This window comes from Gasterosteus aculeatus, chromosome 17 (assembly GCF_964276395.1).
Source record: "Gasterosteus aculeatus chromosome 17, fGasAcu3.hap1.1, whole genome shotgun sequence".
Lineage (NCBI taxonomy): Eukaryota > Metazoa > Chordata > Actinopteri > Perciformes > Gasterosteidae > Gasterosteus > Gasterosteus aculeatus.
The window spans coordinates 20456532-20482649 of record NC_135705.1 but is presented as its reverse complement, the minus strand read 5'-3'; the positions used below and the strand labels follow the sequence as shown (position 1 = coordinate 20482649).

The following is a 26118-nucleotide window of genomic DNA, read 5'->3' as shown; positions in this document are numbered from 1 at the left end:
TCGCTGCAGCGGTTTGACAGCCCATCGATCAGGAGGCAGCCGGAGGAACAGAAGTACCCACGTGACACTTTTTGGCAATTCCTGACTCTGAATCTCATTGGTGGTTTTTAATTTGCATGCTGCCGCGGTTGTACAAGGTGTACAGTGCGTTTTCCCTTTTACATCTACTTTTACCCTCCGGCTGCAATTAATCCATTTAGAGATTTAGTTATTCGTTGATCTGTTGGTACATGAAGCCTATGTAGCTTGGACCTGCTGCAACATGCGACCAGCAGGATGGATCAAATATCATCTTATTCTATACGCTGATCATGAAGGAATCTAAAAAAAAAAAAAAGACTGTCTGGTTTGATTTTTTAAGGCTAGAAATTCCCAACATAAACTAAGTTTGTTCACAAAGCAGATAGTTATTCACGCCTCTATTTGTCTCGCAGATCATTGCCCCCCCGGGTCATGTTCTCAGCGCGCCTCCATCACTCAGCGCTTGATATTTTTGTCAATAAATCAGCACAAAGCACCCAGTGTCAGACGTGCTCTCTGGGTCTCAGCGCGGCCTCCAGTGAATACATATTTATTCCGTGAGAAACTGTTTGATTTCGCCGCTTGCTGCTCGCAGCATTCCGCTTTGCTTTACTCGATCCAAAAGGTCACAACAGGAGCACATTATCGGCCTGTTTATGAATATGTTTACATGCTTTACAACTTGTCGGGGCAGAGCCCAGGCGCCAGAAAAAGGCTTCCCGGGCCGCAGTGTGAAACATTTCCACTTACTTTTTTAAAGTCCTGTTGTCTCATTTCATGGTTTGGCTCGGTAGGAAAAAAAAAAAAGACACCAAACTGTGTGAGCACTAAAAAAACCGAATTATGATGATATAGAGGTTAAGTTGTTGGTCACATTTTTTAGAAAATCTAATTTAAAGGGGACGGATTATGAAAATCCTGCTTTAGTCACGTTTATGTGTCTGTCTGGCACCAAACAACTTGCAGTGGATGAATACTATTTAAAGCGGCCTGTTTGGGTTTGCCGACGTCATCACACCAAGCGGGAGTCTGTCAGGTTTGTGCAAATCATTCTGAGACTGTTCTCTCAACCTGGGCCAGCATAACGCTGGACTCGCGCTAACATTGGTCTGGTTTGGGGGGGGGGGGTCCAACGTTTCAGACAGATGGTGAATACAGGGATGTTCATACAGACAGACGCTTTGACATCGAAGCAGGTGAACGTGTGCAAAGTGGTGGAAAAGAGGCGTACGGCAGGTCTCCTTTAGTTGGCTGGAACTTGCAACAACAACAAAATATTGAGTTCATAAATTGAATTGCAAGCTGATACAGATCCTTTCACAATGTGTCCATTTCAATATGTGCATTTCAGCTGCTGCTTGAGCTAATTGTTCTCTTCTGAGGCGCGTCGATGGACTTCTGGAGTAGATTCTGAAGCCCTCATTGAAAAAATGTAATGGGGGGGGACGTCAAACGAGAAATGACACCGCACCTCGTGCCAGAAAGCGGCTTCTAATTGGATGCTTATCATCACTTTGCATTGAGAGACGTGCTGCTTTATTCCCCCTCTCGTCAGACGGATAATCACGGACGACGGGACGCTGCGCATCACCAACATCTCGGCGTCGGACGCAGGCAGGTACACGTGTTTGGCCAGAAACTCCTTTGGAACATCCAGCCGCACGGGGACGCTGCTGGTTAAAGGTGGGTCCTTTTCTCCCTCGTTCTTTCTCACACTTTCACCACTGTAGCTTTTTAAGCCGCGTTTTTACAGAGGATAGAAACACGAACTCAAGCATGAAATTGCTAATGAAATATATAGCCGCTTTATGTTCCCGCCGCTTTGACAGACGTATAAGTCATTCGTGGTTTTGTCAGCTGTGAGTTATTGTGCACGTAGCGGAGTGGGGCAAACCGCCGCCGTCTGGAGCGGTGACTGAGGAATATTTTGACACTGACATTTAATTTAAAAAAGAGCCGCTGTGGCACTTTCAGATTTGGGTTTTTACATAATGATGATCATAGAGGGGGAGCCCCCCCCCCCACCAACACCCTCCCTGGTTGTCATTGTGATTGCAGTGTTTAATTATTCATTACTGAGTTAAGAGAGCCATTCGCTTCCTAAGAGAAGTTATTCGAGGTCACTTAATTACACCAAACGAGCAGAATCTGTTCTGGGCGAATTGAGCTTTATTGCTTTCTTCATTTCGTCGGATTTTATAGATGCCGGCTTGTATACGATGTCGATGAACCCCCCCCCCCCCTCTCTTGCCCCGATGCTGTAGAGCCAACTAGGATTGTCGTCCCGCCCTTGAGTGTGGACGCCGCCGTGGGCCAGAGCATCGTGCTGCCCTGCGAGGTGTCCAGCGATTCCTCCCTGGTTCCCATCTTCAAGTGGTTCTTCAACGGGAAAGCCGTCGATTTCAGCAGGCAGGAGCACTTTGAGATGATCGGGGGGGTACGTATCATATGGCTGACTGCAGGTTCTTCCTGTTGTAGCCAAGACAGTCGGGATTTGACTAATGATCCCTCATTAAAAGTAACTGCTCATTTTATTGTGCGCTTTCCATTGTAACAAAACCGAAGACGACAATTAAGAGCAAAGAGAATAGCCAATGGATCAAAGGCGGGAACACGCCACGGTAATACATCGAGACCGGATGCACACAGGGATTAAATAAACCACGGAGGTGCACACGGCTGTAAGTTAAAGGATTCAACAAACGAGACACAAGTTAAAGCAACATTCTGGGATGCTTTGCTTTGAAGAGATAAAAAGATAGAATCATGTCTGCTTGTGGCTGAAGATGGCAGGCGGGAAGCTTAGCACGCACACACACACACACGCACACACACGCGCGCACACACACACACACACACACACAACCGGTGCAAACAGCAGCTCCAAAGCTCCTGGCTGCTGAATCGTTACACACAACCGTAATCTGCCGAGGTTACGGTTGTGTGTGAAGTGAACAAAGGTGAAATAACGTGAATATACAGTGCGCTGGGATCGCTGTGGATAGGAACTACGACATGAAGCGTGTGTTACTGTGTGTCTGAAGGGCGGAAACCCGTTAACAGCGATTGCATTTCTCCATCCCCAGAAGGTGATGTCACTTCACGAGCAAAACAAGCAATTCCTCCACGAACAGATGAGCGCTAAACGTCGGTGGTGACGCTACTCGTGCTCCCTGCGACGGCGTCCTCTGAAGCACTGACATCGTCACAGCCAACATAATTACAACAGCTGTTCCTCTGGCCTTTGTTTACCACATAAAAGCATCCAATAGTTCTGGGCCGGCTGTATTTTGCTGGAGAAAAAGAGGCGTTTGGAACATAAGGGTGCGTGGGGGCGCACAGCAGTGAAATGCAATAAGAAGCACTAACATCTCTGAGCTGAAAGGGGAAAAGATGAACACAAGAAAACACAAAAGCTTTTCTCCTCTTTTCTAGTTGTCCTGTGGTGAATTCCTCCAACGGTTTTCTTGTGGACAATTTATTGCGTGTGACTGAACAATCATTTTCCAAACTTCTCTTTGACTTTGCTGTTTTTCTTCCCCTGCAAGACTTTTACACCGGTGTGTCTTTGTCGTCAGGGATTCGCAGGTGACCTGATGGTGAGGAACATTCAGCTGAAGCATTCTGGGAAGTACGTGTGTGTGGTGCACACCGAAGTCGACACCGTCTCAGCAGCAGCCGACTTAATTGTCAGAGGTACACATCTGCTGGCTTGTCACTCGATGTTTCTGCCTTTTGTTGTGGAGCGTTTGTGTGTCGTTCATCGTGATGAACACATCTCGCTGCTGTCAGACGAGAGCAGCGGCACCACCACGTCGGGTGGAGGGATACGGAGGGAAAACCGGCTTTAATAGACTTTCAGATTGACAAGCGTGAGCGTTAGTGAATTAATTCATGCGGTTTTCAAACCACGGGCTCTATGATCATCAAGTTAAGGAGATGCAGGTAAGTTACACAGAAAGCTTCAGCGCAGCTTCGTGCAAGAGTAAAAACACACATATCTTAAGTATTTTTGCTCTCACACATGGGCATCGTAGTGGCAGTGAGTGTGACGTCATCCTTCACACAGCTGCCAAAGATTCACCTTGAACGTACGTAAAAGTTAAACGGTTAAACGATCACAAATCCCAGTAGGATTTAAATGGCCGATCAAATATTTCAACACAGACGAGGGCTGAAGCTGAGAGGTTCTGTGTGCAAACACTGCTGCTGTCTTTATTCATAAGGCTGCACTACAGTATTCTCCAAAAGCGCCTGGAACACACAGTGTAGACAGTAGATCGACATATCGGCTGATTAACTCATTTTCTGCGCCAGTCGCTCTATTGGCCTGATCCTTTTTTACTGTAACTGTTCCAGCCACCGCTCGTCATCCATGACTGAAATGGATATACAAATGCAGTGGGGGGGGTGACACTGTTGTCTGGGAGATTATTCAAGCGTGAGATCCAGAGTCGGCGGCCCAAGCCAGACAGACGGTGGCGGGTTTTACATACGGATCGCACGCAGCATGTGAAACCGAGCATCGCTGATACCCAGTGATCTTCCTCCAGCAGCAGGTCGTAATCCGCCGGCGGGTTTGTCTGATCTCCGGTTGATGCTTTCCCTATTGAAGAGTCCTGCCTTGCTTCCTTTAAATCCATCGTCATTAACAGCGTCCATATCGTGAAATAATCATTCCTCTTAACCCGCCTAGTCAGCCTGGGATGAGGAGACTTTTTCTCTGCCTCTTTGTGGATGAAGGCACACGTGAAACAGGAACACAACTTCTTCCACAGTTTCTGGTGTTTATTTTTGTACTGGTACAGTGGACGGTCTAACCTCAGCCAATCCATCAATCGGACGCTCCCAACAGCACCCGTTGCATCTCCTGTTGGCGGAGCCGTCAACGCCTTTTGATTTGGCTGCTGTTGGCGCGGCGGGGCTGATGCCGGTGCCGCTGCTCGCTTTGTGCTGTTGCAGGACCCCCCGGCGCCCCGGAGGGCCTGGCCGTGAGCGACATCACCGACACCACCGTGCAACTTTCCTGGGGCTCCGGAGCAGACAATCACAGTCCCGTTACCGTGTACGTGGTCCAGGCCAGGACCCCCTTCTCCATCGGCTGGCAGACTGTGAGAACAGGTGAGTGAAAAAAAGCAGCAGTTACTACCAAAGCACAGGCCGACAGTCACGAGTCACAATTACAGCTTATTCAGGCTGCTCTATAACTTCCTTTGAGGCCGTTATCGCTTGTATCAAATGGAGAATATATGGAGACATCAGCCTGCTTCTCATTTCGTACTCCAATCTTCTTCTAACGAATCAGACTACTTTTCAGAACCAAAACTTTAAATTGGCAACAAACAAGTATTCAACCATCCGTCCCCCTGCAGCGTTTCCAAGTGCTATTGTTGACGGGGGGCCGAGTAACTAACAGCCACGCGGTGCTACGATCAGAGCGGAATGAAAGGCCTGGTGGCTTTGATACGAGGGAAGGTTTAGTTAAGAATGAGCTTTCCATCCCAAGTTGTTGTTGTTTTGCCTCCTCCGTCAACGGGGTGGACTGAGAGTTGCCACCAATTCATTAGACATTAAGACATTAATATGGCCATTTAAAATCACTCCGTTTGTTCACCGCCGCCACGACCAAAAGTGCCGTCCTCTCTGGGCGCTCAATAGTTTACACACTCCAGTTGTGCCGAGGAGGCCCGGTTATCCCAGGAGGTCAGAACCGGGGCCACAATGAGCTGCACAGTGAACACAGACCGCGTCATTACTCCACAGACATCAACATTTACTTGGTAATGAGGAGTTGAAACAAACCTTTTCCCCTCTCTCCTACAACGATTTCCTTATCCATCTGTAACCTGTAACAGCGCTTTATTTAAAGTTAGTTCGAACCGTAGCGAGTTGATCGCTGGAGGATGTTTATAGTCAGTCAAGTCAGTTCAAGCGACCTCCTCAGGCAGCTTATTAATTCTGTTTGTTCATTGAATGTGTGTGACTTGCATGATGACATGGCTGTGCAATATTAACAATAATAGTAGGTCTACTATTATATTAAAACAAAGGTTTTGTTTTGACGTACTCGACTACTTAAATGTTTAGTTGTTTTTTTTCACATTTGTTGGAAAATGTATTTTTAAATGTGCCTGAAAAAAGAAAGAACCACATCTCAATTCTAAATTCTTTAATCCTAGTTCCTGATTCTGTGCCTGGACAGATGATTCATGCAACAGTGAAAGACTTGAACCCCTGGGTGGATTACGAATTCAGGGTGGTGGCAATCAACGGCGTTGGCGTGGGAGAGCCGGGCACGCCATCAAAACACATTCAAACCCAAGCAGCAGGTATCCTCTCAGTTTGTTGTCTCTCTTCATAAGAAATGAATCAGCCCCACTTGGAGAATGTGATTTAAGTGTTTCCCAAAGCACTCCCTGCGACTTCGTGGAATCTGCCCATCGTTTTCGTGCCAACGCTTTGATTACTAATTTGCATGCTAAAGACGTAGAAATGAATGAGACTTTTCAGAGATTCAAGCAGTAGAAGTGCTACGTGATTAAATCACAGTTGCATGAAGTGACCTACTGACAGGCGAGGCGTCTGCGTGATGGGTCTATTTTAGGCTGGTTAGTAATTCCCCCCCCCGCTGGTTGGATCACACGGGGACAAGTTTCCCCCCCGTGGCGCCTCACACACGGGGCCGACATACGGCGCTCGGCTATTAACGCCGGCGTGAGCGCAGGGGGGGAGGAGGGGGGGTCCCAATGTCAACACAAGAACTGTTCCGTCGGCTGTGTGGTTGACCCGGTCGCTCTGCACCGGCCTGAGACGAGGTCTCTTTGTGCCCGCTTCAGTTCCCAAGGTGGCGCCGGTTAATGTGAGCGGCGGCGGAGGAGCTCGGGGGGAACTCGTCATCACGTGGGAGGTAAGAGGATCGAGTGGTCATGCATTTGTGAAGGTCTTTTGGACGCGCCAGCGGACCCCCGGCCAAGGGAACGCGGCTTTTAATGAAAGGCCGAGCTTCTCGGATTGGCTCCTGAACGTCGCTCAACGAGCTGCATACGTAGAAAATATCCACTGCAATATATTCTGCTCAGTTGTTTGGGGTCAAAGGCAAAACCCTCCCGTGCTCCCGTCTCAGCCCGTTCCAGAGGAGCAGCAGAGCGCCGAAGGCTTCGGCTACGTCGTGGCTTTCCGTCCACTTGGCAGCAGCACGTGGATCCAGACGGTGCTGGCGTCCCCGGATGCGTCGCGATATACTTACAGGAACGAGAGCATCGCACCCCTGTCCCAGTTCGAGGTGAAAGTGGGAGTTTACAACAGCATGGGAGAGGGTCCGTTCAGCCTCGCCGTCACAGTGCTCTCCGCAGAGGAAGGTGTGTTTGTGTGGTCACGCTAGCAACAGATATAACGCTGATTGTGTTCAAGAAATGCTCCTCTAATTGCTAACATGCGTAATTCATTATCTCTCCTATTTAGAACCCTCCGAGGCGCCGTCGAGAGTTCGGGCCCGCGCTCTGTCAGCCTCTGTGATCGAAGTGTACTGGGAACCAGTTCCCAGCGAGTCGGGCAGCGGGAAGGTCCTCGCGTACCAGGTATGAGAAAGAATAGTGTGAGCAGCAGACACTAATCCCAGAGCGACTGGCAGGACAATAAGCCGGGGTTCATTTGAGAAGAACCTCCGGTGGCGACAACGTGGAAACTTTGTGACATTTAAATACGGACGTTATTGGAGCGTGACATCTTTTGCAGGCTAATCCCGGGCATGAAGAGGTCCACTGGCTGCTGCGCTCGTACTCCACAAGACCTCAATACAAAGGCTGTCTGGGAGCCTCTTCTCACAATAATAGTGTGGACATCATACAACACTATCCTGCACAACAAACACTGTCCTGGGATTTGGCTGTGGAGAGATAGAAATAAACGCCCAGGTGTTTGTTGTGGTGGGTTAATCCCAGGGGGCTCGATCTCTACTGAGAAGCTTTGAGGTCACATTGTTATAAGACAGGCGTTTGATGCACAATAACAGCTTGTATGGGAGCGAGATGGAGTAGTTTACTAGTTTTTTTCGGTTACATTCACGCTGAAAAAGGTCTCCAAGTTTAAATACACGTCTCCTTCACAACATGAATGCAGTTGTACTACCTTTTGATGTGGTAAACAACATTATTTGGATACTTCTATCCAGCTCAGTGTTGGCTTCCTGTTATTAAAGCAGAACGTCTCCTTTATGAAGTTATTCTCTGCATTTACCCCACACAGTGGGAGCAGTGTGTTGCCGTAATGGCGCGCGGGAAGCACACCTGGACATGGAGCATTTAGCAAAAGGGATTCAAACTGCCAACCCAGCAGTTATTGGGCCACCCTTTTCTACTTTGTGCGCCACAAAAAATGCCCAAATTCTAGGAAGTAAAACTTCCACGTCTCACACTTCATATTCAGAAAGTCTCTATTCCTAACGCGCTGTCAGGGCTCCCGTTAGGTCGTGATGTCACCATCACACCTCCACCGCCCGAAGTGAATATTCATTTAAATTATTGAACGACACTTTTTTTAAACAAGTCCACTGGGTTTTTATGACATATTATAATTTCAACTTTAAACTACCGCTCAGATCATGATTCAGTGGACCATTTAAATTGCAGAAGCTGGGTGCAAAAGCCACAGAGATTACGGCTACAATGACTTGTGTTTAGCAACGCGTTATAGTTAAAGTTATAGAGCATTTGCAGTCATTTTCAAATATTACATTCCAGATAAGCAGGTCTGCTTTTAGGAAGTGACTTACATCATATTTGGTTAGGGATTTACTTTGAGAACATGAGGTATTTAGATGAGAACAGTTGACGAGAGCTTTTCCCACTTGCATTTCTATCCGTTGACTAACTCATGACTAAGTCTATCAAATGACTGGTCGGGTAAAGCCACATGTTTGACCTTCACTACTTAACCGTAGCCCACTGCTTTTTACTGTGACCCCGAACAAAATGATGGATTTGACCTATTTATGCCCAGACGTCATTTTTCTCATCTGAAGATTGTCTTTTCTTAAGGCATGCTGTTATTTTTTAGCACGTCTTCACGAAAGAAGACTGCAGTGGCTCTGACGTGATCAACAAAATGTTAAAAGTGTTACCTGTCGTGCATGCAGCTTATTCCATGAAAGGCACAGTGAAGGTGCTCCTGCGTCTCGGAGGAGACACCCAGTAGTGCCCACTCTCCCAGTCCCAGTCATGTCAGCACTGTTGTCTCAGCCATTGCCATGCTGGCATTTCTACATCATAGAAACACTGTGAATCATAGAGAACATTTAAGGTTATTGGTGTTAATACGAAGCTTGATTGGAGTAATTCCATTTGATTGTAAAAAAGCAGAACATTCTTTGTGCACTTTGCTCCACTTCTTGGGGAGCATTTGAGAAAAGTACAACTGGTTTTCCCGAGTTCCAGAAAATTGCTGGAATAGATGCTTTTGTTTGTCGCTCTGTAAATGTCCCAGCATAGGATGACCACAGCCTCATTAGAGGCCCCAGCAGACAAGACGGGACACTGGAGAGCATAGCTCATTCGTGATGTCCTGTGCATGCACCATGCTGGAAAACAATGCTCGGACAAAATGTATCTCATCAGAGGCCCTTAGCTTTACTCATCTGCCTATCTGTCACAACAGGGTTAACAAGCCAAAAAAGGGCAGCAAACCCAGTATAGGCCTTGGTAGCTGGCCCTTTTGTTTTAGGGCAAGTGTTCTTGCAATGTACAAGAATTGTACATAATTGTAATGTACTGTTGAAAAAAAAAAAGAAAACAGGAGGACTGCCCTTCTAAATAAAATTGGGGAAAAAAATTACATTAAGATAAAAAGGAAAATAAAATAAACTGGTCTATACACAAGTGTCAGCTGTAATGACCCAACGAGATATTCTGCTTACCTCAGTGAAACCCACTGGGAGAGAGTGGCATCGACTGCCGTTCAACAGGTTGCCGCAAGTTTTAAAAAAAGCTACATTATGTTCTGTGTAAACATAATGTAGCATAACAGGAAAACTTAACACCGTGAAAGTCTGCTAAAAAAAATCATGCTATTGCAAAGCAAGCCATTGCACTGCTAATTAGAAAACTTGAAAAGCGATTCATGCGAGTGTGAATATTTTAAGGAGGCTTTCAACTAGAGCTCTGAGGTTTTGTTTGATTGCACAGACCACATTTAGCACTCATGGCGAGATGCTGTGATTTAACGGCCCTACGTGAAGGAAAATAGCAGGCGCACAACTAAATACAACTCCAAGTAAGAACAGACTGAGAAATTAAACACTTCTTCAAAACTATACGCCTGTATAAGAGTCTGTGGGCACGGCGGAATTAACCTGTAGGCGGGGCCCCGGGGCAAAAGGGCCCCCCTCACTTGCCCCATCCAAGTCTATCAGATCTGTCGCAGCAGACAGACAGCTTGTCATACCATATTTGGACACAGGGCTTCTTCAACAAAAGATCTGTTGTAGATGCCGGGGACATGGGGGCCCCTCTCTCCGGCTTCAGGGCCCTCGCCTGGGAACCAGATGAATCTGTGAGCTTGTTCCTCTGGTACATGTGTTGGGGCCGCTCTCCTCTTTGGTCAGATCTGATCCAATTTGGGCGCGTCGGATACGATGAAAATGACTACGATGGCCGCAACTTTTTCTGATAATTTCGTAGAGCGGGTAAAAATTCTCATGCCATAAAACGCTGATACTCGTTCAGACGGATGGCCTCCAAAGGCATTTTGGTCCACACCCGTTGATAAGGACCCTCGGTCATCGAGAATGAACTAAAAAAGGTCTGACCCATTTTCATTTGCCATTTCTTCTGGAGATGTCCGGTTATCAAACTAATGCAAACAGTTCAGCTGTCTCTATAAAAACTCAATGTAAATGACTTCGTTGATATGATGCACTTTGCTGCAAGACAGCCTAAGCCTCCTCAGACCCCCTCGTTTATGGGCTTAGGTGTGCAGCAGATGCAATGTTAAAAAATGTTTAGACGTTTTCCAAAGCGCTGGTAAAATTGCTATAATTAAACTGCTGGTGTTGAAAATAAAAACCATCCTAGATGCATCTGTTATCAGCTACTGCAGGCCCCGTCGCTAATCTGCCTTCCCACCAGCGAGGTCCCTGAAAACCTGTGTGCAGCCAATTGAATAAGTAGCTCCTCTCAAAACCATCTGTTTGACATGTTCCTGTCTGCTGTTCCCCGTCTCGTGTTCAGGGTCATAAATGATCCCTCTATGAATGCAGAACCTGATGAGCTACTTCTACTACGTCTCCCTCCCAGTGCTGCATGCTGCTGATTGTCAGACACAGAATCACTTGGTAGTTTTCCAACATGTGGGTTAGAATGCTTGAGGAGAAACAGTAGTTTGGAGATCTGGTTTTTAACTTGGAATTACATCTTCAGTACCTGGATGAGCCTTTTCATTTACTTTACAAGCACAATGTGAGACTTTGGCCAAATAAATAAGGATTGGACTTCACCGACTCACCGCTGTGCTCATTTGTACCGGTTTGTGGATGGGTAATGGAACTATGGACCATGCCGAACAATACGGCCGAGCGGTGACCCTTGTGTCTTTGGTGCAGGTCCTCTTTTGGGAGGAAGGATCTGAACAGAGTGAGGCCGAGAGCTTGAGGGTTGTCGGCACCACGGCTCTGCTGTCTGGCTTAAAGGGCAGCACGGCCTATGTGATCTCAGTCAGAGCCCAGAACAGCGCTGGACTCGGACCCTGCAGCCCTGCTTTCAACTACACAACCAAGAAACCACGTGAGTCCACACACAAGAGTCATTGGTTAAGACTCTCTCCCGTCTCTACGGGTTGTGAGGCCAGTTCTGCAGAAACCACTCAGGTCAAGTCCAAAGACTTTTCTTAATTAGGTCTCTTCCTTTTATTCTTGAATTTAGACTTAAAATCTTAAATCCCAGGTGCTGGGTATAAAAACATATTCTTTTAAATGAAAGTCAAATAATCTAAGAAGTTGTACATATGAAATGGTTTGAGAGATGCGTTGATTACTATGATTAGTATTATTGATACTAGTAACAGCAGGAGGAGCAGAAGTAATAGTCGCTGCTTCAGGGTGTACTTTTAATTTATTCTTTTATGTGTCGTCACACATATAAATGAAGAACTTCTCTAATTCTCTCCAGTGTCATCCAGGACATACTGACATACTGTATCTAGTCTTAAAATGCAGAGTTGTTCATATTCAACCTGCTTCAACTCCAAAGGGTGTCATTTATGAAAATGAAAAGAAGCAAAAAGGCGTACGGGCACCTAAATAAAATCAGGGAAATATAATTGAACAGCAGGTTGTAACTCACTTTCCACTTGGACATGTGGATCCTCATCCTACCCCCCCCTCCACACCCCCGATGGTCAACGTTCTGGCTGATCAATGGGTCCTCGCGGGGAATCACGGCAACAACCATCGAGCGGCATTCCGCTGGAGGATCCCCGCAGTGTATATTTAGAACACGGGACTGATTGCTTCACACCTCGCAATGACTCATAGACGAGTGGAACCAGAGCGCCAGAGCTGGCAGTTTTATTTACACACGATGCTAATTTACACAATCCATACGTGCTGCCGGTGAAGACGTGCCGCTAATGCTATTTGATGAGATGCTGGATCTCTACAATAGCACATGGTCAGCTGGTTTGTTACCATAGAGTCCGACCCTCTGCACTCTGGGTAATATGATGGCGAGAATGTGCTGCTGAAATTCTGATCAGACTGATTTGACTCATTTTTAAGTGTGAATCCTTTGTCCCAAACGAGATCTCCGACTCCAAAATGTCAGTTCGTATTTACAGATCACCTACCGGAAGCATTCTTACCCGTTTGTTCATAGTGAATACCAAGTACAGGCTTTGTATATAAGATGTGGACATAGCTTTGTGACAAAGTCTTTTTGGAGCCTGGACTTTGTGGTTTTGTCTGTTGCCATCTTGGCTTAATGCAGCAGGTGAACATATTTAAAGAGTGGAACTGATGTAGAGACGCCTGACACGGCTCTGGTAGCCCACATCTACCTGTAGATCACAAAGTAACCACAGCCCGAAGCATCCTGCCTTGGTGGTCTACTGTGTTCTACATGTGACCAGAATTTATTAAAGAAAAGAAAAAACCTCACTGCTTTGTGAACGTCCTGCAGCTCCGAGGCAGCCTCCAGCGAACATCGAGTGGAACCTGACCAACTCGAAGATCTTCCTGAATTGGGAACACGTCAAGGCAACGGAAAACGAGTCTGAGGTGACAGGATACAAGGTGAGTCTGTCAGAGAGCAAATCGCAAAAACTCACAACCAATAGAGCCTCAGCAGCCCAATAAATGTCTCTCTGAGCACAGCGGGGAGAGAGAGTGCAGCGCTCCAGTGCTTCAAACATTAAAAGATCGGTTCCGGGAGATAAAATGTAAAAAGGCATCATGACAACGGCTTCATTTCTTCACGTTCTTTCAACCAGTACAACAGTGGCTCATATTGGATCTACTTTGCATACTTGTGTGGAGAGCCCCTTTCTGTATTTGGTAATGCTTCCTACAAATATAATATGTATATAAAATGTATTCTCCAGAGACAAGCGGCCTTGCTTGTTTAATGACGAGTCTTTTGGGAGTCCCTGTTGTAAGCGAGCGCCCAGTCACGAATGGGTTCATCACTTGAACCCTGTGAATCAAAAGTTCAAACATTTGTAAAAAATTGCCATACGCGAGTGAGTGTGTGAAAAAGGTTGGAGTGTGAGGTTGAGTGTGAAAATGTGTTCCTCCACTTTTGAGCTCAGCACAAACCTGCACCTCCACGAGGCATTTTGAATGAATCGCCTTCCCCAGAGAGGGATCCTATTGCCAACGTCTGCTCTCCCACTTGAAGGAATTTGATTTGGTTTTCACAGCTTCATTTAATATATTGAGACTGGCGAATGAAAACTCACAGCGGGAACCTCGCTCTCCTCCAGGTCCTGTATCGGCAGAACTGGCCCGGCAGGACCACCTCACTGGAAACCAACAAGACCAGCGTGGAGCTGCAAATCCCCTCCGGCGAGGACTACCTCATTGAGATCAAAGCTCTGACGGACGGGGGCGAAGGCACCAGCAGCGGTCCCATCCGCATCCCAAAGATGTCCAGTGAGTTGGAAATGAGCAGAGAGGCGGTGGGACGGGTTCACTCTGTGAAACTAATCCCATGTGACTGATACTGTTCATCAGCTTAAACAAACGCCTTCGGAATACACATGTGCAGTTAGACGACAAGGACGGGTGTGCGCTTGGTTCATCCTCACGCAGACTGAATACCACTACTTGTGTGCTCAACATCTTCATGAAAACAGGAAATGCTGATTCAACATGTAGATATAGATATATAATCACTGTCAGATGCATCAGGTTATTCCTTTGCTGTCCTCAAGGTATCAAGGGGGCAATTCTGCAAACCACTATTTTCAGCGAGCGATCGTCTGTGAGCTCACGACGTATAGTTTACTTGTGAAACTTTAGAATCCCGGGAGCTAGCTTTGGAATACCAGTTATTTAGTTCCCAGTAGGTAAGACAACATTTTAAATGTACGTGACCATTTAGGTGGTTTGTTGTGTACATTTTGTTATCTAATAGGGCACACAGGGGATACAATTCCACAGAACTACTCCATAGGAAGTAGAACTACAAATATAGTCATCTCAGTCCAGACGGTTTTGTTTCACGACCATTTATCAAACACTTTACACTAATCCTGAGATGGTTTAATGAGCAGACTTTCTTCATTTTACAGCATTTCTAACCAGACATTTTACATTAGCAAAGCTTGTTCTTCATATTAAAGTAACTTTTAATAAGAGTGAGATTGAAACAAGTTTTGATGACACATTCTTTTAAAAATCTCAATAGCCTCCGTGCTCAACGTGTTTTCTTTTTTCTTTCTAGGTCTTAACTCTGAAGGGTGTCTGTGTCCAGTTTCCACCAGGATTATCCATTTTATTCTGTTTTTTTGTATTTTCTTGTTCATTTTTTGAGCTTCTAATGCTTTTACATCCTGCCCTGGAAACGATTCTAGTCATGATTCTCTTCTACATATCTGATCTATGGAGGACGAAGATAACCACCCAGTTTCTAAACCACTGGTTTGCAAACCATAACTGGATGATGGCAGCGCTCTGACAGGTTATCAAATGTCCATAAATATGTGGCTGGAGTGGTTCTCGGAACGGTTACAAAACCTTCTCCATCTGCCTATTTTCAGGACCACTGCAGTCCTCCAGGATGGACAAGTTTGATAAACATGGAAAGATGAATTTCTTATCTCGTATTTTAAGCGTCACAGTGTCACATCCGTCCCTCTTATCCCATTTCACCTCCGGTTTCCACATGTTTTACCTCAACTTCAAAGTCATTTCTTAGTGTGACCTCAATGAATATTACAGAAACAAAAAAGGTGCAAGTTTAATTTACTTGATATTATTATACTTATACCATTATTCTTTGGGGAGCTCGAGTTCAAATTACGCCGCAAAAGTAAAAGAAATAACTTTTCCTTCCCTCAACGCTAACCATAGCTAAGCTAATTGACTCCCAGCCCCATAGTTCAATGGGTGGTTTGGATTTTTTTGGAGCAGGTGTATGCGGCCCTTGTCCAAAGTTACTGACGCTTATACACAGACAAAAGTTCTGCGGTGAATTAGGCCGACCACAAAACGTATCTTCCACAATTAAAATAAATCCCATCACTTTAGTGAGTATTTTCGTGGATCATCGCTTTTTGTGTGACGGCGGATAAAGTGAGAAACTGCAGCCGTTATCTGAGCTCTTTTCAAAGCCAAATTGTACCCAACATTGGGTAAAATGTGAAGGTCTTCCACTGCTTTGATTAGTTTGTTTGTCTTATTATGGGAATTGATCTAAAACTCACACAAACTTACTGATCAATGCAGCGATAAACCTGCAACATGCGCTTGAGGGTAAAATTGCTCTGTTGGCTGCAGTAATCTGCTGGCATAGAGCGCAAAGATAACGGCTTCAGCTCCCTGTCGGGAAGTGCCATCTGAGGTGTGGAGATACAGGAATACATTCTCTCATCTACCTCTCAACAATGAAAGGATTAAGCATACATCCCAACATGTCAGGTACGCAGGTGTGGGAGTACCCGGGAGAAACGGCGCATGTTGGTAAAAATCCTTTTTCATCCCACATGCGTCATAACTATGGAATTATTTCTGTAAATAATTTCTGCATGTGTGTGTTATGTGCGTGGAGCTTAACTCCACACCATCCTCTTCCATTAGCTCTAAAAAGCATCAACAGCTCCTGAAACAAGGCAACAGCCCTCCACTACTTTAGCCGTGTGACATCACGGTGGACCGTTTTTAAGCCGAATACCGAATACCGCAAATCAATGTGTTAGTGCACAACGATGTCCCTGCTAGTTCATTGAGGTTGTCGCTGATTGTTCAGCTGAGCATCTGTGACCACAATCAACTTTCCGTGTTTCATTTTGCACGAGACAATTAAAGGTCACACGTGTAACCGGCGGTGACCAGCAGTCATTATAAGAGACATTTTTAATCAATACTTGTAATACTTCCCTCAGTTCATCTACAGAATTCAGGACAGGCGTGAATGTTTTGAGTGTTGATTTTATGCAAGAACAATTCCACGCTGCTCTTTGTTTATCGGAAACAGATGAGATGATTCTTTACAAAGCTTTATTCTTTAAATCTGCTTTCCATCACTCCCGTGTTGCTATTGTTTGAGCAACACGGCAGGCGTACCAGATATAGATTAAATGTGATTTGCTGCTATTTTGTTTGTGAAATTGTATTTTGTGTAACTTAGTGAGAAGAGAGAGTACGGAAGTGAAAAGTAACACCTAGCATTCATTTTATCCCTAAAGCTAAAAGAGAAGTACGTCTAGAAGTGTTTCTCCGAATCCTCCATAAGCAAGTGAATACATTCAGAAAGTGTAACTGCATCTAAACTAGTTGCAACATCAACAGGATATTTTTGGAAATCCACATGTTGCTATTCATCTCACAATGGGACATCAAAATATAAAACATTGAATGATTCGAGATAATTGATGCGTGATGAAGAACATCATTTGCATTACAACATTATTTCGTGTATTTCAAGATGCATACCTTTGATGCGGAATGACAAAGCTCACCTCCATGAAACACGCTACTGACTGATGAAAAGAATAAGAGAGAAGCTGTTGTTCATGTTTTTATGATGAAATGTAAAGATGTGCTACTGTAATATTTTAGATTTGTTTGCCTTTTCACAATGTTACAGCCCAGTCACATTAACATTAAAAGATCTACTTTATATCATGTGACGTCGAGCTTGAGCTATAAAACGCTCTTTAACTAACTTTAACCCTGACCAAGTGGTTTTGTTGCCTTAACCGTTTGACGGCGTCACCTAAATGCTGCCGGGGAGCATCTCGCGGCGCCGATCACATTAACCGGGAACAATTCATGACATTAGTCACATGTTATGTGTGACTGTTTCACTGCAGTAACCACTCGTTACAAACATCACAGCGTTAATCAGGGTCACAGTGTCACCGCCGTCTGTTACACAAGCGTTACCCCGCGTGGTCATTTAAACAACGCGGACCACGTGTTACGTTTAATGCGTCGCTTTTACTCTTTCAACTTTATCCAACGCTGACTTACAACGTTAATCTCGGGAAGCGTTGACCACGACTTTTTCACTACATCACACGTGTTTTATTGGTGACCGCGACGGTTTCACAATGTCACTCACGTGTCGCAACCATGTCAATGTAAATCCTTAACAATTATCTGTTTAATGCAATCAACGCTATATATGTTTATTGTTGCTGGAATATTTGCTGTCTGAGACTTGTATCTATGTTTTTCTTTCCCACTTTGATTCATTTGCCTCTTTAACTGATTTTGCAATCTGTTACTTCAGTAATGTAATACCATTGTATTAGTGTAATAAGATATCTCTGTGAGATGGCAAGAAGACTCAATAAATCCTTCAAATTGAAACCCTTTAATCAGTGGATGTGTTTGAGCGCGGTTCCTTCCCACACCTCCTTAGAGGTAGCAGACCTGTTCTTTGCGGGATCGGTCTCCGGAGAGTTCTGCTGTACTACGGAGCGTGAAGTGGAGAATCACTGCAAATTGTGAGTAAGTACACTGAGGGATTCATATCCTGTGGGACCGAAACAGGCTGCGCCAACAAAAGAAAGGTCTCAAGAAAGAGGAAGCGTTTTCCCTGAGCACCAAGGAACGAATGGCAACGTATTAAAATGAGGCATTTGAGTTTATCCACCGCTCCCGAAGGAATTCAAATAAAATCACACGTGCGGTAAACTGCTGGCCTGAAACCAAACCGGGTCAATACTGTGCAGAATGTAATGCTTGGATGCCACATCAATCATGAATAATTCTAAAACTAAAAAGAATAAACAGTGGTTCACATCTGAGGATATAGGTTTGACATTTGATAATAATAATGTCTATTTCGGAAGAAGTTATGTGGAAACACTCCTAAAGTTGATATCAGTTGCAAAGATCGTGGTCGAGGCAATTAAACGTCTGATGGATTCGGTGGTTATATCCGGCGTTAGTCTTTTGAGATTACATCAGCAGCGACATGCTTTTTCTCAGAGCTCACCTCATCATCTCCGCGTCATAAATAAATTGATTTACAGTAAATATGTCCGCCATGGTGGGATATATTTGGCTTTTTATTTTAGACTACAACATAACATTCTGAGTGACAAAAGCACATTTGGAATTTTAGGAACAAATATTCTTGTCCAAGACTCACTTTACTGAACTGCTGCACAATCTGCTTTGACTTTAAGCCGCCTGTTCTCCCCGTTGCCCATTTTGGCCTTAAATATGTAAAGCAGCTGGCAGAACCAGAGCTTGACTCATTGTTTGAAGCTAATCCTTTATTGGTGTAAATCTACCGAGAACGGCAGCAGACGAACGGTTGATTTCTTTACCTTTGCTGCGCGTGTTGTGCTGCACTGATCTGGTTGTTCGGTCACCTGATCAGCGTGGGCTGATCTGTCAAGAACTAAACCCGAAGCTCTCACACACACACACACACACACTGCTGGAAAAGTCAAATATGGAATGGATTAGTGAGGGGAGGCTTTGTTCCTACATACACATGGAAAGTGAGTTGGGCGGGGAGGAACTGACAATATTTTCTGGTATTGTTGAGGTGCAGTCTGCGAGATATGTCAGGAAGTGACAGTGTGTGGACCTGAGCGGAGCTCTAAAGTAGGGATGAAGTGCTGTGATGGACAGAAGATTGGCTGGGATTTAAAGAAGACCATGAGCCCTCTCCAAACACTGACAGGCAGCCCGTAGAGCCCTCCTCCAGGGTTCACAGGGAAAGGCTCTGTGTGGAAGACCACCGCTGCACGCATCCCCTTCGTTCTTCACTGTGGAGGCAAACGGGTGCTTTTTCACAGAAAGTTGATTCCATACTGGATATTCTGGTGGTCCCAGCTTTCAATGATACTATGGGAAAAACTCCATAGACAGTGTTCAGTATATCAAAAAGACCGACGAGGGACCTGCTAAAGCCCAAAAACGACCAGCTCCGAATGGGGACAACAAGGAAAAATATCGGCACACAAAGTTGCATTTTTTTGGAATGGAAGTCTGAGAATCATAGCTGCCAACTCGAAAAACGTGAAAAGAGTCACAAAATAGGGGGCGGACATCAAAACCAGGATCTTTTCAAAACAAGCTGCAGATTTGTAACATGGTTTGTTCCTCTCGCTCTTCACAACATGGCTGTTGTTTCACGTCGGTGCTGGATACCACTAACATCCCAGAATAGACATGAAGGAAACCATCTCCAAAAAAATCCGGGAATGAGCAGCAATTTGGAGCAGAGCATAAAGGTCTGCCTTAGTGAACGTGGCCTATTTTGCACGTCTGCTTGCTAGAGAGTGAAACAAGGTGCGGCAGCATGAGAAGTCTCTGGAATGCAGGACACATTGTCTCTGTCAGTCTGCTGTCAGAGGTACAACACGTCCTCTGCAGAGAGTCACTATCTACTGTGTTTGTCCTCCATTACAATCATGTGTCCTTTTATTTTGAACTTTGATCGACATGTTTTGCACTTTGTCTTGTTCACATGAGAACACACACACACACACACACACACACACACACCTTTCTTTCTTCTTTCCTGCAACCTTTTTTCGTACCCGGCCCGTTAATGCATGTCGGCCAATAACCTTGGAAATCCCAAGCGGATCTGGACGTAGCCTTGTCAATCACTCCTTTCTAAATTATTGATCGACAAAACACGAGTTCATTTGATCCCTGTACTGTATATCTTCCTACTTGCATTAGGAGCTTCCAACGCTGTCAGAATAAAACAATGAATGCTCATTTTAAACATATTCCTAACGTGTGAATAGTGTGATTCTCTGTGGACTCTCGTGGCTGATGAACATCAACATGCAGCACATTAAATCCACTCTGTAAATAGGATGACACGAGTCTGGGTGATGAGCTATAAGCAGACAGCGCGACACTGATTTACAGTCACTGCATTGCCAGAATACACGCGTTTACTAAATATTTGCAGCAGCGTGTGTGAAAGCTGTGTATGATCCAAGCATCACTTTGCTCACTCGCCACCTCTGTTCTAGAGATGAAATTCAACCAGAGTAAAACAGCGTGCTGTGTGGCGACCGCCTCCAACGGCTGGTGAGTAAATAAACAGGATTTGTGGATGAATCACACAGAAAATATGAATTTGAGCCGGCCAGTTTCAAAGCGAAGTGAAGACCAAATCAAAGAAAGGAGGAGAGTGAAGATGGATATTCCATCGGTTGGCTGGTGGAATAAACAACTGCACTAACAAATTAGCCTTAAGGAGGCCATAACATCTCAAGCGTGTGAATTGCATGGTGATGAATGGCGGCTCTGCGCGGATACGGACTCTGCACTGTTATCAACACAGTTCTCATTCAGTCATCTGTCAGTCGAACGCCCGTACCGCCTTAATCATCCCATCCCAGCTTCCACTGCACACTTTTAATTACCAAACCGAGGAATGCAATTTGCCCTCTCTGCGAAGCAGTCGTCTTCAAAGATGCAATTACGGAGACAACCGATTTTTTCAACATCATTAGGATGGATAGATGTTACAGAAACTACTGAGCCTGTTAGCCATATCTCCAGATCCTTTGTTAAAGAATACAAAAAAGTAACTTATAGGCAAACAAAACTGAATAAAATCGAGAGAAGACGGATAAAACCCATTTGACAGTTTACCTTAAACCTGGACTTACTTCAGCAGCTGTCTTTACTCCCGTCCATTAGTGCTGATCTGGATTTGTCTCCCGTGGAGACATTCGTTTTCATTGCTCCTTTTGTCTCAGGCAATCAGCCCGAGTGCCGGGAGGAGATCTGCACCATGTCAGCACTTCATCCCACGCAGCCCGGAGATCAAACTGCGTGTTGCTTTACTCCGTTCGTCTGCATGTATGAATGGAGCCACTGGGTCGGACTTTCTATCAGGCTGATTACAGCCACTGTCCATTTCCTTTTTCAAATTGCTGTAACTTCTGATCAGTTGACTTCAATAAAGGAAACAAAAACACCAAATGTTCATGAATTCAACATCAGCTACCTACGTATTTTTTTAGACGTTGAATCGTATTCATATGTATTTCAATGTGATTCTGATAAAAGCTACGTCACGTTTTTAGAAGAACAGTAACCGTGTCCTCAAGTCGAAAAAGTTGTGCAGAGCTAATACACAAGCAAGTGTGAAACATGCTATTGGTGTGTGAGTGTGTGTGTGTGTGTGTGTGTGTGTGTGTGTGTGTGTGTGTGTGTGTGGAGAGCCTCTTCAAAAGGCTTCAACACTTATTCCCCGGCCCCTACCGACCATATGGCAAACATAAACAGGGGAAATATCCTCCGAACCTTTGGGGGAGCATGCAGCTCTTATGAGGCGTGTTCATTAGCCCCACGCGAACTCTGAAGGTGAGGGAGACACTGCGGCTGCACACACGGGGTGATACGCCCGCGTCACACAGCCCTGTTTGCCAACATTATGCCGGAATTGAATAATTGTTTCTCTAATTATAGATGGTGTGAAACCACAGTTAAGGCCACAATCTGTTGCCGGTTCCTTGGAGAAATTTGAGTAATTGAGTGTGGCGCACAACAGATTAATGACATGGTGTTTGCAACTTGGCAAGAGTGCTTATTATTATTGGCAAAGGAGGAATTGTTGTTACATAATGCGGATTAACACCGACAGCGTTTGATAAAATGATCACAGTTTTCTTCACTTCTCTAGCAAGTCTCAGACAAAAAATGGCTCATTTGTACCAGTTTTCCATCTCATCCTGCAGGCAAATCATCCACTAAAGAAAATGACACAGAAAGGAGGGTTTCTCCCAAAGGCTTCACCCCAATTAACGTTGTCGTCTTCCGTGTGCGCACAGTGCACAACCTTTGGCGCCCGCGAAGCCACCCGAAAGCTGTTGCCCGTCCTGTCCGTCCCTTCCCTTTCTTCGGGGAACTTAATTCGCAGACTCTCTGCAACAGCCTTTCTCCGTCGGCGCTTCGTCAGCAGCTGTTCGATGCATCGACGTTTCGAGGACCCAGTCGGTCCATCTAGGTGAGCGGCGCTGGCATGTTTGGATGTTTTCTGCTAAGTTGACTGCTTAAATCAGAGGTCGTTGTAGTTGGATGTCGGCTGCCATTGATTAGCCTTCAAACACGCTCAACGAAGACCCTCGAGTGACAGGACGGACTGCTGCTCTGGCAACTTGACAAAGTCTCGTTTGGAATTCCATCTCTTTGAGCTATTCCATCATCTCACACATCTTTTCAATGCAGATACAGCATTTGGTCTGGGAAAAATCATTCAAAATCTTAAGTAGTCCATTTTTTTATTTAACTAAAACGTTTGCATCTGCTGTCTGTATTTGGTCCTTTGCGTTTTGAGCTTCACCTCTTGTGTAATGTAATTACTTTATTGATATTACTACGGTGTCAAAGAGGCGCAGAGTTTGCTTGTGCACAGAACTAGTTTACAGCGCGTACGATTCGTCAGCCCCGTCGTGATGGATTGAAGACGGAAATGCAGCAAGGCGCGTCGTTGACTGACAGATGTTCCTCAGAGGCATCCGTCTCCGGCGAGCGAGTGCTCAGTGGTCAGGAGAGCCCGGTAGCTCGCCTTGATGATGATAGATGAGGCCGCGGAACGAGCCAAACGCATGGATCAAACCTAAAGAAATGTGACAACGAAAAATCGACTGACTGAAAAGTTTCATTTGATCAAATGGCCATGGGTTAGCCACATCATCCCTCTCGCTACATGACTGAGCTTCCTGGCTCACAAGTGGGAGGCAAAACTGCAAAAATAACAGATCATGTCTCATCAACGCAATTATAGAACCCACAGGCGGCTGCCTTTCCTCGATTCATTTTCCCCCTTGAGGTTTCATGGTTTCAGAGTTCCCTCTTGCTCATATTTGCCTGTGTTTGGGGAATAAATACCCTCCTCTCCATGAGAAATTTGCAATACTAAACACAAAAGGAAGCCAACTCGCTGGGTTGCTATTAAAGGCAGCTCAGACTCTACTACGTTCCTCTGGGCTACAGGAGAGCAGCCATCTGTGAGGGTAGTAAATGCTACTCAAGCATCGCTAAGCAAATACATCCAAGTCGGGCCCATTTCAATTTGAGGGAAAAGAGACCATGCATTGCCGCCGTCCGGAAAAATATACAGTGGATCTGCAAAAAGCATGAAAAAATAAGAATGAAGTGTTCTTTGTCCGTGTCGCTCCGGCTGTTTGCACAGTAGCGAACCCAGTCTGTGACAATTCTTTCTATCTACCCTCAAGATGATGAACTGACGACATACTGGACATGCAAAGAATCATGTTACTGGATCGTAACCGCACAGAGACCGACTCCTCTGCAGCTTTTATCTGCAGGATCAGTTTCCACACACCACTTTATCGGTATTGTAGGCCTGCATGGACTCACCTTCCTTTAGCCGGTGTCATGGCAATTCAAATGGAAGTGTGTCTGTGTCTCACAATGGCAGGTGAGCATCAGTTATTTGTAGGTGTGCCGTGGATCGTCTCTGACGGCCACAACTCTCACAGCCGCGTTGGCTTCGAGTTCACACATCTCAGCATTTCTTCCGCATCTTCCTTCAGTCTCACGTTTGCCCTCTTTAACGCATGAAAACACTACTATATTCATAAATCAAAGTTAACACATTGGAAATGTTGCTAACTGGAAATCCGGTTGATAATTCACCTAATTCTGCTAGATTGACACTCTCACCTCAGAGTGAGAAAGTGTTTTTTCACATCTTGGGTTCGGAGCACATACGTGTTATTTTTAGCGTTCAGTGAATGCAAAAGGTTGTACAAACTGGTTAGATCGAATCCGTCCAACAGTCCATATAACCCACGAGGACGGTTTCCGTACCTGTGCTTGGCGTCATGTGGCACACAGCATGTGCGATCAATGGCGACTGCTTGGAGGAAAGTTAGCAGTGTGGCTCAGCGACTGCACTTCCTTCTGCTTGCCGATCGTCGCTCAGACTTTCTCTTGCTGGTGGCCTAATTGGGCTGAGTGAGGCTCATGCCGTCTTCTTCACACTGCAACAGGACGCTTTTAACCACACTATGGATTTGGCCCAGGCTGGTCTGTCCACCGGTCACTTTTCAAGAGAAATGCGAGCTAATTATTTGCATTTCTATTAACTTCAGCTGTAATGTTCAAAGCAGAGCGCCGACGCCGTTTTTTCCCCACTGCTCTCAATTAAGGTGATAACTGACATGTAGCGCCAACCCTGCGTTCTTTGCAAAAAGAGTTTCTATCAATTAAGAGTGTGTGTCCAAAGAGGGATAAATAACCTACGTGCATCTTTCTGGACTTCACTCTGTAACTTCCAGAAAGAATAATTTCGACCTCGTAATAAATATAATACAATGCAAATGAGTTAAACAAGATCCTCTGTGATGGCCACCTCTGAGCCGTTATTCCTCTTGCATAAAGTGAAACTGCAAGACGAGAAAACGCATCCAACTGCCCCCATTATGTCATTAAAGTACCACAGTTTGAGTACTCCTCTGCCGTTATCCAGGACATCTATCTGTTCTATCGCCTCCTCTTTGCATTTCCACTCCGGGAACCATCACTTTGGATTTTGCCAGACGAACATCCCGGGGAGTCGCGGAGGGGGGTGGGGGCACCGGGCGTGCAGAGGGGATGGGGTAATTCCTGCGATGTGGCTTTTTCCTTCAAGTGGATCTACACTCCCAAAGCCACAGGATGCAGTTAGGCAATTTCATTCACCTTAACACGTCCCGGAGTGCTGTAGCCTGATGCTGCTGAGGCACGCTTTTCTTTGCCCAGGGATTACGGTAAGTGCTGTTGTGAGCGTGTTTACCCTTTGCCTTTGAGGACGCGTCGGCATCCCTCCTGGCACTACATGGGGCAGATGAAGCGCCCGTCTGAATGAAAGAGCAGGCAGGGAGATTTATAAATGAAATTGACAGCAGGCACTTTACTGAACCACGACTGGAATGTTTTAAGGGAGGTAGTGTTTTGGTCAAATAAGCAGCAAAGTACACCGAACCCTCACCAGCACAAATGTGAAATAGTCCTTTTGTCCCTTTGGAGCGGCACGGTGTGCAATTACGCGACGTTGTGTCAAAGACTTGCAGGGCTCAATTGTTGCGGATATGCTGATTTTATCTGGGATTCATTTTGTTTTCTCAGAGCAGAAATGCTCTCTGGAGGATAAACAACCACGTCAGCGTTTAGAGCACCATCTTCACTTCATATTATCCTGAGTAAACAACAGGCGACAACAGAGACCTTTTGGATGTACAATATGTAGGAGGGTCTCATATTACCCGCGTAAATCAACACCTCATTCCTATCACCACCCGAGACCCCCCCCACCCCTCCATGAAAACGTTTGTGTTTTCATTAAACTCAATCTGCTGCTGGGGCAACTTTCGACGCTGGAGGCTTTATTTTGGAGACAGATCGAGCTGCCTCTTTTCATCATCAATAAACGCCTCGAAGGGAGG

General features: G+C 45.4%; 1 protein-coding gene across 1 annotated transcript in view; it reads left to right on the top strand.

Annotated features, from left to right (window-relative positions):
* cntn6 (contactin 6) overlaps positions 1-18043 on the top strand; it is a 63453-nt gene extending 45410 nt beyond the window's left edge. The window contains exons 12-23 of the mRNA XM_040204420.2: positions 1577-1704; positions 2286-2458; positions 3600-3717; positions 4984-5142; positions 6201-6350; positions 6858-6928; positions 7145-7379; positions 7483-7598; positions 11615-11795; positions 13188-13300; positions 13990-14158; positions 14952-18043. Coding sequence (XP_040060354.2) covers positions 1577-1704; positions 2286-2458; positions 3600-3717; positions 4984-5142; positions 6201-6350; positions 6858-6928; positions 7145-7379; positions 7483-7598; positions 11615-11795; positions 13188-13300; positions 13990-14158; positions 14952-15040 — 1702 coding nt within the window. The 3' untranslated portion in view covers positions 15041-18043. The remainder of the gene's footprint in view (positions 1-1576; positions 1705-2285; positions 2459-3599; positions 3718-4983; positions 5143-6200; positions 6351-6857; positions 6929-7144; positions 7380-7482; positions 7599-11614; positions 11796-13187; positions 13301-13989; positions 14159-14951) is intronic.
* The last annotated feature ends 8075 nt before the right edge of the window (positions 18044-26118 follow it).